This window comes from Alligator sinensis, unplaced genomic scaffold, assembly GCF_000455745.1.
Source record: "Alligator sinensis unplaced genomic scaffold, ASM45574v1 scaffold268_1, whole genome shotgun sequence".
Classification (NCBI taxonomy): Eukaryota; Metazoa; Chordata; order Crocodylia; family Alligatoridae; genus Alligator; species Alligator sinensis.
This window is the reverse complement of record NW_005841853.1, coordinates 836,503-854,232: the sequence shown is the minus strand read 5'-3', so window position 1 is coordinate 854,232 and position 17,730 is coordinate 836,503. Positions and strand designations below refer to the sequence as shown.

At 41.4% G+C, this 17,730-nt stretch overlaps 1 protein-coding gene across 13 annotated transcripts in view; it reads left to right on the top strand.

Moving 5' to 3' along the window:
• Positions 1-17,730, top strand: part of CELF2 (CUGBP Elav-like family member 2) — a 490,120-nt gene that overhangs the window by 75,394 nt on the left and 396,996 nt on the right. Inside the window, exon 1 of one of the 13 annotated variants that reach the window (XM_025213093.1) lies at positions 9,806-9,830. The exons of the other annotated variants lie outside the window; for them this stretch is intronic. Coding sequence (XP_025068878.1) covers positions 9,823-9,830 — 8 coding nt within the window. The 5' untranslated portion in view covers positions 9,806-9,822. Of the gene's footprint in view, positions 1-9,805; positions 9,831-17,730 lie in introns of those variants that run through there. 13 annotated transcript variants of the gene reach the window in all.

Here is a 17,730-nt window from a genome sequence, read left to right as displayed (position 1 = left end):
CCACCTGCAACAGCATCCACCCCCTTAGACCTGCAGCCCCATGGCTGCATGCCTGCCAGACACAGATGGGGTGCCCCCACTTGGGTATCACCCAGAAGATGTGCTCCTTGCGGTGGCCCGCTTTGAATTGTGAAACTATGTCCTCTTGACCCCAAACGGTCAAGAGGTCAGCCACCTCATCCGGCCTCCAGCTGGGTCCCCAGTCCTGGCCCTGCACCAGCTCCTCTGCCCAGGTCTCACCACTTGTCTCACCAACAGAGATCCTAGTGTTCCCTGTTTAAAAATTGCAAATTCCCTCATTTTAAAATACCCCAAATAGTGTTCTTTCGCTATTAAAATGAAATGCCACTATAGAGAGAGGGATTATTTGGGCAATGTTTTATTGATATACTTCCAAGTTTTAAACAATTTATAAGCCTACCAGTGCCTCTATCATCATAATAAAATAAATTCTAACTATCTATATGCTTTGGCATTTACTTGGGGGTGGGGGGGGTTGTCAGTTTGTCATAGAAAAATCAGAGCTGCCCCTACCTCCTTCACTCACAGACTGTCCCTGCAGGGCCACAGCTCCCCCGACAGGCGTCACAGCCTCCCACCCCCACAGGGCCCACAACTCACCCTGCAGCAGCAGTGGCCAGGCCCACTGCTGGGAAAGCCTCCCATGGTGCAGCCCAGCACTGGCCACCTGAGACCCGGCGCCACCTGTGCTGCTGGTGGCAGGGCCGGCCTGGCTTGGCGTGGTGCTGTGCAATGCCGGCTGTCACCCAGGGCCGGTGCCAGTGCTGCTTGTGGGGACCACGCATTGTGCCAGGCTGGATCGTGGCATTTTAGGTTTTGACTACAAGGGTAACTGCTAGTACAATTTTGTAGATTGGAGGTGGTATGGAGGGAGTGTTTCCCACAGCTACTTTTTTACAGATAGGTAGTGGCTTCATTTACTTTCTACCCAATTTGGAGATATGCAGACCAAATTGGGTCTTGATTCCCCAGCTGAAATGCTGCTTTGAGATATTTGGCTGCATTTTTCTACATGATAGATGATGTATCATGATAGATGATCCATCTATGACCCCTGTACTACTACATTATCTGACTCTCCGAATAGCCGCATAGTTTCGTTCACTATTGCTAGGTTTCAAAAGTACAGTTGATGTATTTAGAGAAACAAGAAGTAAAGATGTGAATTTAGCTTCTTAAGTAAGACATGTTGTGGAATCCTGTTGGAAGGATTGATTTGGGCAACTTCCATTTTGATTATCCTTGTAACGGAAGTAGATTAATGACACATGTTCATAGCACTGATTAACCTCTGAAAAGAAGGAAAGGAGCCTTCTCTATTTGTGTTCTCTTTGATCTGAACAATCAACACATTCAACGATAAAACAGTGAACCTTCTTATGTGCACAAGTGCAAAGAAGTAAAATCCTCTGTCTCAGCGAGTCAGTGAGTTCTACCATGCATTTTAATGATGAGGCAGGTCAGCCAGGTTATAATTGTCTTTTTAATTTGTGCTTCCAGAAGCTGTAACATTTACCTCCAGAACAGTGGCACTCAGAAAAGTGTAAGATTTGTTTTCCCTGCTTCTGAAAACATCAAAGAAATGCCTTCGGTTCTGATATTTAAAACAGAACAACCTGCTGATTGACCAAATACATCAACACGCAGTTTTGCTTTTATTTTATGTTTTTTCCTATCTTCCTTCAAGAACATTACAGGATGTGCTGCTTGTTCCTCACATTGACTAGCATGTTGAATTCTCATGATTATCTCTGAAATCCTTGGAGACTGTGCAGAATTTTGTAACTGAGGTTATCTAGGTTCTTGTCTAGTTTTTTGGGTTTTTTTAAATAATGAAAAGAAGAGATTGTCTTTCCTGCTCTACCCAGTCTTTTTTTTATCTTGTCTTTTTAAATTCTTTTGCCTACAACGAGCTGAGTAAGCGATGAACTGCATGTAGCTGAATGGATTTTTTTGGTTTGTTTTTCAGTTCTGTGGTCACCAGTAAAAATCCCTTCCTTTTGGAGAAGTTTTCACAGCAGACACCCTTAAATCTTAATTTCCTTCAGTTATTTTGCTTGTTGTTGGATTTTAGTTGCTTTTTCCTTCCCTTTTCTCACTTGTTCCTTTGTGGAGAATAGGTTCCCTTTCAGTATATCTGTTCTGTGGGAGGCGACTGTGGGTGGTTACAGCTGAAAAATGTGCTTCAGAATTTTGTAGCATTTGTTAAAAAATTTGCCATTTGCTCTGTTGCGTTTTTAACTAGTTGAGGCATATCCCGTCAGTCTAGGGAACCTTGCACCCATGCCCCAGAGCTATGACATTTCTGTCCCACCAGTGCGTTGAGACCCACAGTCCCAGAGGACTCGGATGGGACTTCTACAACAAGAATGCCATGACTCTGTCTTCTGGCCCTGTTAGAGAAAAGGAAAGGGCACAGAAGTTTTCCGGGTTGCAAACATTTCCAGTCCCTTCTGGAAACTTCCTGTGCTGATAAGAATTAAGGAGAAGAGCTGCCTGTGCCTTTTTTAAAAGCTTTTCACTGTCCCATCTACAACCTACGCTCCTGTTGTATCACCTGGGGAAAGCAGCTACCCACGAAGAGAAGAGGCGGGAGGCAGTGGGAAGTCCACTTATGCCAGCCACCTGTATGAGCAGGGAGATGTGATGGTAGGAGGAATAGTGAGAGAAGCCAAAACACTCATGGTGGAGGAATAAGGGAAAAGAGCTTCTGTAGATAGAGCGGAGGAGGTAACATATCAGATATTTGGGAGTAGAATACAGGTAGTCCTCAGACTTGCAACACAATTTGTTCCTGAAAACCGCGACTTAAGTCAAAATGTTGTAACTCGGAACCAATTTTCTCATAAGAAACAATGTTATAAATGGGGGATTGGTTCCTGAACCAAGGCCCGATACCCTATTTTCACTAAAAATACCCCAGAATTTTGTACTCCATCAATTATAGATGAGTAACATAGCTACATTAATGTATTTATATTGTAAATAGCAATCATATTGATTTGGAAGGACTTCTTTGAGGTGACTTTGCTGGACTTTTTGAAAGGCTCTTGGTTGGACTTTTTGAAGGGTTCTTGGCTGGAGTCTTCTCAGGAGTCTTGACTGCACGTTTTTCTGGAGTCTTGTCTGCTTTCTTAAAGAAAGTGTCTAAGGAAGTTTGGACAGGTGTTCTCCAGGGAGACGAGCGACACAGAGAACTTGTTTGCTGGCGTGGTGTCGCATCGGATCAAGTGTTGTAAAATCAAAACTGACGTCAGAAAGTTGAAACAGGGTGTCTTTTTATAAACGTTGTAAGTGCGAAACATTGTAACTCAAAACGTTGTAAGTCGAGGACTGCCTGTAAATATTTTGGGTAAGTTGATGGCAATAGGCCTGTTTCATAGTATTTTAGGGTTAGCTTGTCCTTCAAAATTGATTTGGGCACTATCTAAATGGTATGTTTCCATGCTGGCCCCATGACAAGCTGCCTTAAGGGGACTGTGCAGCGTGATCCTGTGGTCTCTGTAAAATAAGTTTCCTTAACAACATTGTTACAGAGATACTTCTGCTCCTCGTGGCGAGTCTCAACATCCATCATGCGAAACAGAATCTGAGTTCGTTCTTTTCCTGGCATTAGAAAGGAGATTTCTTTCTTTGTAAACATTGAAATGTTTTGCAGCTTGTGTTCCTTGGTTTTAAATAGAGGGGAAAAATTTAGCTCAGTATAGGATTTTGCTTCAGTTCCAGCATCTGGTCGGGGGGGTTTAAAATAGTAACATTTAAAAAGAGCCTAAAATATGATTTAGTAAGGATTAGAATTTTAACTGTAATTTAGTCTCCATTTTTCTACTTTTCCAACTGAAAGACTTTTGTCATGGAAACAAATGCCCTTCCTTCTTTTATGAAACTAAAAATATCTTAATGCAGCGTCTTTTCATAAACTGCTCGCTGTTTACATTAGCAATGGTTTCAAGATTCATAATTTAGAAATGGGTTTGGGACACCCCCGACATGGTGGATGTTTTGAAACTGAAGTCATCTTTCAGGGAAACATCCAAATGTAGCTGATTCTACTTAACTCTTATTTACTGTCATCTAATGTTCATTTACAGTGGGGGGGTTTTATGTAGCCTAAAGCTTTATGAAATTCATCTCTTTTCTTTATATGGACTGGATGAATTGTGTTTTTGTCCACGTGGATCTTTGCTCTTGTGGTGTACTGATTTCTGGGCATTGTAGCTTTTGAATCTGTGAATTCTTTTTGTCTGGAGCAGAGGCAAAACTGCAGAGGGATGAAAAGTCGAGGGTCTAAAAGTCAAACGTATAAATCCATGTTCTTGCATTGTATTTGTCCATTTTTTGTTTTCCTTCATGTGAAACTAGTCATGTAGAAGAGTGAATGGTTCGTCCCATGTTTGAAAGTGAGCATGTGTTGGGTCCATTCCCATGTTCTTTGCCCTTGTGACCCTGAAACATTCGGGGCCTCCTGGAAAACCCAGGACAAGCTTTGTCTTCATAACCCTGGACTCAAGTTTCAGGTCCCAGTTTTGGTGCAAAAATCTAGAATACCAGGGAGGGGCAGGGAAGGTGATCCTTTGGGAGCTTGCTAATGTGCTCTTGTAATCTTGCACAGAGATTTTCATTTGAGAGTCATTTTAAAAGAAAGAAAAAACCCTCTAATGCAGAGATAGGTAACCCTCTGTATGAGTGCCAGAGCATGGCAAGTGAAGGCATTTTGCTTGGCATGCACACTTTGGGGAGAACGGCCAGGAAGGGGTCAAGGCTGCACTGCCACAAGGGCCACTCGCAGCTCCCGCCTCCAGGCACACCAACCTCTTACAAGGTGAGGTTGTAAGCGTTTTTGGCACTCTGCCCAAAAACGTTGCCAACCCCTGCTCTAATGTTCTCTTTGTCCAGAAGTGAGAGTACCTCATCCCATGCTTCCAAGAGTATTCATGTCCACGGTTTCCCTTGGTCCAATGGGAATCATGGAATTCAATCCCTGTGCCCATGGAAAAGGTGGTCCCAACCCAGGTTTCAAATGAACTTTTATCTGCACTTGGTAAAGAACGTCTTTTGTCGTCTCATAACCTTTTATCAGCTAAATGAATATACGCGATTGCCAGAGAAAACAACATTTTCACTGGGCTCTATTATAAATGGTAATTCTGGTGGATAGGAGTTAAAGGATTAGTTCTAAGGAATGGTTCCAAAGCAGCCACAATTGTAGGGAGATCTCAAAAAGGTGAGAAGTAAGTGTCATCCACAAGAGAAAGCACTTGTCTCTGGCTTTACAAGTATCCCTTTAATTTCACAAAACAGTATATGGATGAATTACTACCCTGCAGATCAGTCATGTCGTACGGTATAGGTATCACCCAAGACTTCCAACTGAGATTGAGGACCCATCATGCCATACACTGAAAGCTCATTGTAAGCAACAAATCCTGCCACAAATAGGTGCATTAGGCAAAGTTTGGGTGGAGAACTAGGTATGCTGGGGTGGGGTGACATATCTTTTGTTGCATGGCAAGTCAGTGGCAGAGCCAAGAATAAAAACATATTTCCTGATCCACTAGATCATGCAACCTCTAATGATGTACCTGTGGAAGATTAATGGGATAGAAAGGGAAAACCAATAGAAGTCAGCTTCTGCGATGTGATTATCTACTTAGGTGATTGTATTTATTATGTAGTTGTAAAGAGCTGCAGGTTGCATGCCATATCTTCATCTTTTACATGCCGTATCTTCATTTAGAGACTGGCACCTTTTACATTTTTTTTTCTCCGCTCTGTCTTAAAATCAAAGGCAGCTTAAAAATGAGGGTGGCTTCTATTACCCTTAATTATTTTTCCCTGCAGCCGGCATGGTTACTAATCTGGCAGCTTTTAAACAGAGATATAGTTAACATATCCTTTTATGAAGGATGTGATGTAAAAGTAACCTGTAAAATAGAGGAACACAGCATATCCTTTATACCAAGCTTAATTTAATAACAGTAAAACAAGCTACTTGTAACAATGTTTCCAATGTTATTTTAAATATTTTTTTTTAAAGCCAAATTTGGCCTTAAAACATTTAAGCAATGAAACCTTCAATTTGTTCAAGTTTTTTTTTTTACAGATGTATGGGGTGAAAAAGGTTAATGATAGAATTTTTTATCATATGTTCTATTGACTCTAGATGGCAGATCTGACAGCTAAAATGAAAATTGTTCTAGAAGAAACTTGAGTCAAACTAATTATGGGAGATGTTATAGGGATGTATAATTATATTCACCTTTTAAAAAAGAAAGGGAAAAAAGTTTTATTACAAATGTGCTTTTTAAAGAACAAGTGGAGAAATAAAAGCTGTAATTGTTCTTAATTATAGCTAACTGTAATTGCACACAATTTCAATATGCAGCACATCAGCAGTAGATTAAGAAATCCTGGCATATATACAGTGAGCACAAGCAACTTTGAGGAGAGGTATAGTTTTATGAATGCTGTTATCTATAATTTAGCTCTTTTACTTTTGATTCCATCCTTGTTGATTTGATTTTGGTTTTTACGGTTATTGTAGGGAGATAATTGTCAATGGGAATGTGCTGTTGCTGTGAGTTATCTGCTGCAGATAAGTCAAAATTACCACCTTCAAAAGGAAGCTGCCAAGGTTGTTAGATGAAAAATTCAGCCTTTCTTACCAGTGATCTATTCCACAAGGGACAGATTTTTCTAAGGTACCTGGGCAATTGACAATGCAGATTGGCATCCCGTGGGATTTGCGAGAGTTTCTAAATAGGCTCGGCTAGAGAAACGTAACTCCCGTTAATTTTGGCTTCAATTTCAGGTACATTTTGAAAATCCCCTTTGGTGTCTGTCTGCAGCTTTACGTGCCTCCGTATCGTTTGAAAATCTGACTCTAAATCCCTAGCCTTCGGGAAAAATGTTCTTTGGCCAAAAATGGTTAATTGGTTGCCTAAAAGTAGGGTCCTATTTGCATATTTATACCTTAAAGTGTCCTGTCTCTTTCTTTCGTTCTTTCTTTTTTCAGCTGCGTATGGATCACTGGTTAATTTTAGTGAGACATTGATGCTATACAAACAATGTTGTTTTTGGCTTGTTTTTTTAAGCATCTTACATAGAATTTCGGAGTAAGGCATCCTGCTTAGTAAATGTTGATATTTCTGTTTTACTTAAACCCATACCTCTTACTCTTGGTATTAGTACAGATGAGGTTTGTATGCAAGTGCACACAGCTATTCATGAACGTATGGTTTTATGGCGACCATTCTTATGCCTCTTTGACTGCTTCATATGGGCTGTATCCACTCATCTGTCCATGCCAGGACTGCTTCCAATATTGCAAACCTGCTTCAAACAGTTATTCTTTTAACCCAAGGCCAGGTACAGACGTTACACCTATTGTGCTTTAAGTGTGCTTAAAACTCTCTAAAGCCTTAACTGAACAGACAGTCATGGCTCTTAGAGTGCTTTAAAAATGACAGATTGTGCTCTAAATTAATCTTTAATGGATCAGGTATTGGACTAAAGCATTTTCTGTTAGAGCGGTTTATCAAACATCTGTGCAAGATCCCATCGAGAGTTAACTTAGAGCACGGTTGCTGCCATCCCAAGTAATGTTGTGCAGAGCTGTGCTCTCGCCTTGGCTCCAGCTCATTTGCTGTGTCCAAGCACTGGGTCAGCCCTGCCCCCTCGGCTGTCACTGACCCAAATCAGTGATGGCTTCTGATCCAAGCCCCGCTTCCTCCCTTTGGCCAGCTGTGAACCACCAGAAATGATGGTTTATAATATAATGGTAAAATAATGCCTTTTTCAGACCATCACTTTGCTTTGTTCTAGTACAATTTAAGGGCTATTAGTTCCACACTCGAGGAGCTGTTATTCCACATCTCGTTGTATTTTACTATGTGTGCACAGGGCAAATGCCTGTGTCCGTTCTTGAAAAGGCTGGATTGGGTTTGGGAGATAATTACTGAAATAGCTTATGGTTTCGGAGGATAGATATTAATAAAGAAGAGTTGCAATCTGATCAGTAGGTCTAAGTAGAGGGTGTAACATTATAAAATTTAAAATTTGGAAAGGAAGAATGAGGGGAATTTATGGTTAGGCTTATAGGGAAGCAATGAGTGTAATATGGGTGTATGTATGCTCTTGAGCGTGGGGATGAAAAATCAGAACTTGTCGGAGAGAAATTATTACATTTCTCAAAACATTGAGAGCAGAGTTGCTTACTGCCATATTCTAAATAAACCTCTCATTTTCAAATGGCTATGCTATAACAGTAGTATACCTATTAGAGGGTGCCCAATGAGCAAATTTGAGTAACATTTCTTGACAGCATTTAAAAAAAAAAAAGTCTTTGTTAAGCGGAAAAATATCTTAAAGCTAAAATCCAAATAGCAACCAATTTTGGTGCTGTTTTCTTACTCTAACATTAAGTATAAATGGATGTATTGACCCTGATGTGAACATCTTGGAGGATAATGCTAGTTAGCAGAAGCTACTTAATGTGGAATTAACTGTGTACACATTTGTGTGTGTATGTGTCCCCAGAAAAGCCAATAATATGATTCCGAATGCAAAACATGTTCGCTGCTCCTCTTTGTTAATACATAGCATTGCTTGTGCGCGGCAATAAACTATTATTTCTGTGCTACTTCTGTAATTACATTTAATAATCAGCTCTCAGAGTCCAATAGTATTAAACGTAGGAGTCTTTTCAACAAACGATGATAAATAGCTCTTTGCAGAACTGTTGTACTTGAGGAAGCTTTATAGCTCTCTTTGTAAGATTTGTCATTTTCTTAATGCAGCTTCAAAAAGCTCATAAGCTTTGCTGTGTGGCTTGACCATCTCTTCCCCTTCCCCCCTCCCTCCCGCTTTTCTTCCCTCCCCGCCTTTCTGTCTGTGACTGGAGCTGGGTAAATGAAGCTTAATGTGCCATTTCCAAGCACTATGACACTCCTCCAGGGCTGGTTACATTTACCATTGCTAAAGTCTAAATAAGTGAGTTTTAATGAGTAGGAATGCTTGCTAATAGCTGATTCAGGTACTTAGCGTCCATGTTATTTAACTGTGGTAGAATTACAGAGCATAAATGGCCTGATGATTAATAGATGTACCTGCTATGTATTGCAGCCTAATAGTTCTTTAATGTACAAACTATCTTATGAAAAGTACTTTTTTGGAGGAGTGCATGGGGAGAAAAGGTCCAACTTGGATGCATGTCCTCATAGCATTAAAAAACCAAATCCATAATGCCATGAATCAAAGGGTAAGAGAACAATAGTGTAGTGGCTTCCCTCAGAGCCCAAGTCCACAGGTTTGCTTTTTATTTAGGGCTGACTGACTAATGCTGGTGATTTCTTTAACAATAATGGCTGAACAATAAAAAAATGGACAAGATGCTATTCACACTTCTCTCCTTGATCTGTGCAGTGCTAGGGGTATCAACCAGGATGTGACCAGATGGTTTGAATGGTTCTGGTGTGGAGGTCAAAAATACCCTAACCCTTTTGCAGATGTAATAAAGAAACAAAGGCATCTAGCATGAAATGAATAAATCTGGCACATGGTGAGAATCAGACGATCCAAAAGGATGGACGTTGCAGTACTTCAAAATAGTTTGAAGGTTGTTGTGAACTGCAGCTGATGCATTTCCCTTGGCCAGCAGTGTCAGTGCATCTTGGTACCCTGTCATCCACATACATTTCCTGTTCTCTGCCACTGCTTGTGGTTTCTGTCCTCACGTTACTAGATTTTTCCTTTTTCTTCCTCTCCAGCAGTGAGACTGGGTGTTGTGGAGTGATACCATGAATGAAAGGGTAAACTGAGCATTTATTTTTTATTTATTAATAAGGGTACATGTATTACAATAGATGGATTAAAGGAAATCTGGAAAGTGTAGTGCTTACAATACAGAGAATTATATAAACTGGCGTGTTATCTGTCCTGTTATCCTCCTTAAATGTTGGGTTGTATAAGTAGTATCCAAAATGTGTGGATGCTTCACCGCCTTGGCTGAGGACAGACATTACACATAAAACAGTAGAGGCAATCATTGCAAATACTTGCTTTTTAATAAGGGGAATCCCAGACTTATTTGATAGAAATGTCATTTGTAGTTAATTTGGAGTGTTATAGTTATGAAGATCCAGGAAATGCACGAGGGGCAAGGTTTTTTGTGGTATCTTTTATTGGACCAACTATATAGCTGGGAGAGCGGTTGAACAAGTTTATAGCCGTCAGGGCTAGGAACAGACATTACATATAAACTGGTTGAAATGATCAGAAACTGGTTTAAACCTGTAACAGAACAGATTTCATTGCACATAGACCTGTTTGAAAATGGCTGAAACTGGTTTGAGATAAACCTGGTTGAATGCAGTATCAGACTTAACTGATTTGGCTCAAATCTGTTTATGCAATGTCTGTCCCAGACCCCTTGCTGGTTTAACTTAAACCAGACTCCCCCAGCATCCCGGCATGCTCTCTAGGCTGGGCAGGGCTCCCTGCTCCACAGCAGGGCTGGGCCCTCCTCTCTGCTCCCTGGCTGCAGCTCCAGCAGAGACTGCAGGCATTTGCCTGGCTTCCCCCTGCTCCCTGTTATCTGGGATAACACTGTTATCAACTGCTTGCTGGGCTGGTCGGAGGGGGCAAACCCCTCCCTAATCAGAGCATCCTGCAGGGGCCTGGCCACGCTCCCCTCAGCTCAGCCCAATGGAAGGGAGGGGAGGGCTGCTCTAGCACCTCCTGATTTCTAGCCTGAGCCACTGCAGGCATGTGCCGGCATTTCTGGAATGACAAGGGGATGTCTACCCACCTCCAAATCAGTTCAAGCTTTGCAGGTTAGACAAACCTGCAAAGATTGTATCAGTTCAGGCTCAGGCTTTTTGAATGTCTATCCCTAGCCCTAGAGGCAAAAGCAGTTCTGTGGAAATCATGAGATTTTAGGGATTTCCAGTTTTCTGCCACGTGGGGAAATAAACTTCAAGTTGTTGCAGTCAAAAATGGAAACAGGAAACACCAAAAGTTTTGAATGCCATTTCTCTTGCAGTTGTCAGCTCAGTCTTGCAGAATATGGAAGCTGGCAAAATATATTAGAAAGACTCCTAGACTATCCCCCAGCTAATTCATGCTCTAATCCACTATGCTACCTTTGATTTCAATACCTAATTTTTATCCAAATTTCTCTGACCTTACCCCAAAGTGTTTAAAGACCCCAAAAGTCATAGCTGTGCCCATTTAATATTTAGGTGCAATTCAAGCATCTAAATATTAAATTATTAGAATTTCTTTATGCCCTACCCTTTGCTAATTTTGACATAATTGTCCCAATTAGGGATTTTTAGCTAGGTCAGAGACAAGAAACCTTTAAGCATGATGCTAATTGGCAAGAAGTCTGGAGTTTTCTGAAATAGCGTTTGAGGAAAACCCAAAGTTTCCCCCAGTGGCACCAAGTCAGCATGAGTTAGCAAACATACCCAGTCCCAGGAAATCCCAAGATCTTAGGTTCTTAAACACAGATTTTGTTCCATCTCTTGGATGCCTACATTCAATTGATTTTTTTTTTTTTTTTTTTTCCCCCCTCATCCTACTCAAGTCCCTGAAAAACAGTTAATAAAAAAGGTGGGTAAATGGTCTTTCTCCTCACAGCAGTTATTGTGACTCAATCTTAAAGGCAAGATGGCAGTGTGCTAAAAAAGTAGATTCATTGAATGGACTTTCAGGATTTAAACAGAGTAGAATAGAATTGCACTTTGCCACCTGAGTCCACTTAGAGCAGTGGTTCTTAAACAGGGTGTCGGAGCACCCCCGGGTGCCTTGAGCTCCTTTCAGTGTTGCTCCAGGATGCCAAACATGATTTACAAGGTAAAATTCAGAGATTTCAAATAGGAATCTGCTGTGTTAAAAACGTCTTTCATCTTGTGGTCTTTCTGAGTTCTTTGCAACAAGAAAACTGGTCTAATATTTTCCATTAAAACAAAGACAAGTGAAAACCAAAAGCAAAAAAACATTTTCTGAGGGGTATCTCAGGTCTAACCAAATTAAGAACCCCTGTATTAAGGCTTAATGCATGGTGTAGAATCTGGCCTGTGCTGTATGAAATCCTACTAAACATTTACGTAACACAAAGCTAAGTTAAGAAAAAAAGTCCATAATAACACTGAAAGAGGCACAATTTTCCACATACACACACATCGAAGGAAGCATAACTCATTTATAAAAGTCCAAGACGTGAATCATGCATTAAACAATGTGTACTTACAAGGAAACAAAAATCTGTCTTTGGTATCAGAAGGTATGTGCCCTGGTTTCTACAGAACCATCTTAGAAATTAAGGTGGAAAGGGCATAAGCCATTCTTCTGCAAACATATGATTGATCCCTAAATGCTGGTTGTGCTATTTGATGTTTCACGTGTCCCCCCCATGATGGTCTGACTTGGTCTGTGGTTTTACTGACATACAAAAAGCTAAATTCTGCCCCCACTTACACATCTGTGCAATTGAGTCTGCCCTCCAATTACTGTCAATAGCTCTATTGCCTTGACACTTACATTTTTGCAATCTTATGTAAAATAATTTTGCATCTGCTTTAATGCAGGATGCAGGGCACTGGAAAGCCAGGCCTGCAGTTTTTGTAGAAACAGAGATGTGAATTCATTAGCACTAGTGGGAATTATCCATACTCACCAAAATAAGGAAAAGGACAGTTTGGTCTTCATTAAGACCAGATCTTTTTTTTTTTTCTTCAAGCTTCTGCATCTCCAGTTTCAACTTCCTCAGGAAACGAGAGTTCTCAGAAAGGGCAGATCCTTCCAGAGACTTCCCCCTGCTGCTGCCTTCTGCATGCCATTTCCCTATATAACTGAATGCTGCACGCCAGTGGTGGCACTCACCATCAGTTCCCCAGCCTTTTCCTGGGATTTGTTACTTTGAGAAACCATATAAGGACAGGAAGAGGATAATTTTATATATTTAAGAAACTGGATTTGAATCTTTTACATCAGTTCTCACCTCTGCCTCAGATTTCCTTTATAACTTTGGGAAGTCGCATAATCTTTGTGCTTCTACAAAATGAGGATAAATCGACCTTTCTCCTGCCCTTTTGGATGCTAATCTATTTTGGGTGGGCACTGTGTCATACTATGTGTTAAGCTAATACATACTAGGGGTGTGTGAAGCGGGATGTATTCACCTTGGGTTCAGATTCAGCCTGATTTGAGGGATAGTGATTTGATTAGATGAGTTGGATCACTGTCCCAATTCAATTTGGCCGAATCCAAATCTGAAGATTCGATTCTGATTTGGAAAATCAGTGATTCGGCCATACACACAGCTTTAAATTTTTTTTTCTATGTACCTCAAGGTACTAGGCACAGGTCATGAATGCTGCAATGCTGAGGTGGATGGATCATCCCACAGGAGTGCATGGGCACCCCCTGCATGCTCGGCGGTGGACCCAGAAATGGACCAGAAGTACTTCCAGTGGACTGGAAGTAATTCCGGTCCACTTCCAAGTCTGCCACCGAGCATGCAGGGGACCCCCCCCACCGCATCCCCCTGGCTCAATGATCAGCTGTGGGGGGACCCTGGGTGCCCACCCAGACCCAGGAGGCACCATTTGCCGAGCCAGGGGGCAGGAGGCGTGAACTCCATGGTGGACCCAGAAGTGCTTCTAGTCCACTTCCAGATCCACTGCCAAGCACACTGGACACACCCTGCGCTCCTGTGGGATGCTCTATCTGCTCAAGAATCTCAGCATTCATGAGTCTCCTGGTACCTTCAGGTGTGTAGAAAAAACATATAAAGCTGTGTCTGTCTGAATTATCAAATCGGAGGCTTCCAGTTCAATTCAGAGAGATTAATGGGTCTCCTGATTCGATTTGGAGTTGGAGATTCAGCCGCCGAATCTCCTCCGAATCAAATCAGCAACCAAAGCTTCGCACAGCCCTAGTGCATAGTATAATGTACCCTAATTTTTAGTAGTAACCTATAGACATCACTGCTATACAAATAGCAAGGTGTCAGTGTTCACTCTGCATTATACTTGGTACAAAGACTCCTCTTCTAGAAGATCACATTCCCTGAATATGTTTGTTTTTACAACAAAGCTAGAATTTTAGTATCTAAAATGCTTCTGTTTAGAAGGCTAAGGAAAGCGTGCAACGGTTGAGTAGGTATATGACACTGGTGACAGACATTCACATCGCTATGTCGAGTACACACTATTGTTTTCATTGTAAGGTGCAAAAGTTTGAAATTCTGATTTAACAAAGTTACAACAGTGAATTAATTGACTTTAAAAATAGTCCTGAGGGCAAGCATCAAGCATGTTTCCTCATGTCCTCTGCTTGACAACAGTCAGCTAGTTTTGCAGAGTATCAGCTTGTACAGAAATAGCTTATACATATGAACTTACTGCATCACTTCCTAAAAAAAGACATTTGTGCTTGAAAGGCAAATTCTGTGGTGGTTTACTTAATGACAGTGTTGCAAACGTACAGGATCCATTCGATAGACATTTTACAAGACTTACAGTTTTAATGTTCTGTTATAGCATCAGATCTAGTAGAAATGGCAAAAAGGTAACAAGGAAACCATTAGCCAATAAGAAAATCCCTTTGAAAACCTTAGGTTGTTTGTTTTAAATATAAAACTATTTATAACAATTTTGATTCTTGTCCATGTGGGGTTGCTTGTAGGGCATTATTCCTAAGAGAGGCAGCAGCCCCAGCCCAGCCAGGGAGAAGCAACAGCAGCTTCCAGGTTGGGCTGGGGGCTGCAGGGACCAGAGCTGGAGCAGAAAGGAAGAGGGAAGAGGAATTCAGGGCAGAGGGAGGAGTGGGAGGCAAGCAGGCTGTACAGTCTCATGCACCCCCTGAGGTATGTGAATGCCTTCCCTGGCTTCCTCCCTCCCCTCCACCCTGCCCAGAAAAAGTCGATCTGTCCTATAGACGTCTAAACCAGTAAAATCACAACACAAATGTTTTCAACATTCAGGAGCACACTAAAACTAGAACCACATGCATTCTCTAACCATTGGTTATTTTAAAGTGATCCTACAAATCCAAGGGAATGCTTCACTTGCAGAATGGTATGATTACTCATTTCAAAATGGTATTTCCATAGGCAGTCTTCATTCCTGCAGGTCCCTGTTCAACTAATCCCTGGTGTGTTGCTGAGAAAAGGAGGCAATACCGTGACTTTGGTGCTGTTTTCCAGCTGTAAAATCAATGTTCTGGCTATTTGTGGTCATTAAAGGTCCCATGATACTTTTCTGCAAAAGTAGAGGCATTAACTCCAATGTCCTGGTTAGATTCCCATTAGATAATTATGTTCTTCCTGGCTTAAATGCCCCCTGCAGTTATAAGTGGATAATTCTTTACTTCCTGTTGCTGTTTTGCTTTGCTCTGTTGAATAGTCATTGTCTTTTCACCTCCTCTTTGCTGCGTTGCAGTGATAGGTACAGATTTTCAGGCGGGGGGGGTGTGTGTATGTATGTGTGTGTGTGTATATATATATATGTATGTATGTATGTATGTATGTATATGTATATATATGTATGTATATATATGTATATATATATATATATACACACAGTTTATTAAGGGTTCAGTCCAAGGCCCAGTGATTAATGGCATCCATCCAAGTAATCGCAGTTCTTATGGTTTGCCTCAATATTATCTGATATTGCTTTGTGTGGCTAGTATTGGCGGGAAACCCTGGTTTGTGTGGCTAGTATGGCAGATAATCCTGGAGAAAATATGATTTTCCTTCTATTTCTTGATTTCTAGTTACGTAACTGGTGCCTTCACACACTGTGGCATGGATACTTGGCCAAGGAAGCTCTAGAACCCAACTTTAAACTGTTACAGGATTCTCCAAAACCAAATTTGTCAACCCAACCTTCTCTTTTTCTACCCATTGCTTGATTGTTAGAAGAGACAGATTTGGTAATGTAGCTGAACAGCACATTTCAGCCCTTGGCAAACGGGTGGAGTGAATTCCATCAGTAGGGAATAAGGAGTATCTGACAGCTTCCTACCTTTCTCACAGCATATAATAAAATACCCTACTCCGCCCACATGGGTAAAATGAGCTGTTAGCTCAACCGCCTTCAGTGAACTCTGCTGTGACCCATTGCATAGCTGTCCTTGATTGTGCAAAGATCACTCCTTGCAAGGTGGAAAACTTTTGGTGCAGACAGAAGTGCAGCTGACTTTTGCAAAGCGTTCTGAGTTACATTACCCCAGACCAAACAGAAGTTCACTTTTGGTTCCAGGAGGGAGGGAAATGGTTCCCTTAGGAATGGCCAGGGCTCTCTGCTAGTACTCACTGTTTTCACAATGGGAGGGGGGGAAATCAGCGGAGGGAGCTCATTCTTGGGGCTCCCCAGCTGGTGCTGAAGGGTGATCTGGATGAATTGGAGCCTCCCCACCTTGGGGGAGGCTGCAATACACCCGCCCCACCCTCAGGGGGGAAAGGGACTGAAACCCCCCCAGACTAAACTCCATCCTCTCCCTTTCCCCTCTCCCATTCAGAAAACAGGGACAGGCTGGGAACTCCAGACACAAGTTACAAAAGATGGTACTTTTGGTAATATCTTTATCTGATCCAATGAGGGGTCAGATTTTCACCCAATCGGCCATTTTTTTTAAGCTGTTTGCAGCTGTGCACTTGTTTGGTCACAGCTATAAACTGCTTTCTGTGGTCAGTTCATGCAAAAATTATCACTTGCATCTGCACCTTTTTTGTGTTCCAACTTTTTACAAACATTAAGGGGTTTAAGGGCCAATTGCAGTAATTCTGTACAGGATCCAGTGCTTTACAAGGAGGTATGCTGATTTACACCTTCTGGTGATTTAACATTTGGCCCTGAAGACTTTTTGCATGTCACGGAAAGACTTTTGATATAAGTAAAAAAACAAAACAAAACAGATGTGCACATGAATGCTATGGGAGACTGCATTGGAAGTCATGTGACACACATGCTCTCTGTTAATTCCCCCCCTCTGCCATATATCAGTTTTCACATCTATGAATTTATTTGAAAGAGGGAAAGAAAGAAACACTGTTTTTTACTGGAAGGAGACCAGAACAATCCAGATTAGATGGGTCGTAACATTATTTCATAAATTATTTTTAAGGTACTTTCCATAAAGAGATTTGAAATTGTGTAAAATAGTGTGTACAGTTCATTCCTAAAGAAACAAGAAACGTTTCTAAACACAATCCTGACCAACGTGGCTTCCACTTAATGAGTTTCCCAGTATAGATTAGTTGGGAGAGTGCGGGGTGCAGACTCAATATTATAGTATAGTTCTATTATACGATTTCCTCTGACTTACTTTCCATCTCTGCTGAGGCTTAGGCCAGAATCTCTATTCTGTTTCGAAAGAAGAAATCACACAGAGTAAAACCACTAACTATAATACACAAAATGCTTAACGTAGATGGTAATAGCAGGCGCCAGTCACCCTAGAGTACCATATGCTTATTTAGGACCAAAGCATCAATACAAATGCAATGTTTGCAAAACCCTTTTATAGGGGTGCACTGATAGAAATTTTGGGGGTCAATACCAATAGCTGATTTTTAAGAAGGCGTATCAGTCGATACTGATCCGATTTCCGATGTGCAGCTCTTCAGCTTGAGGAGTTGCATCCAGCTGGTAAGTCTGGTGGAGTAGAAGGGGGATGTGTGTGTGTGTGTGTGTGTGT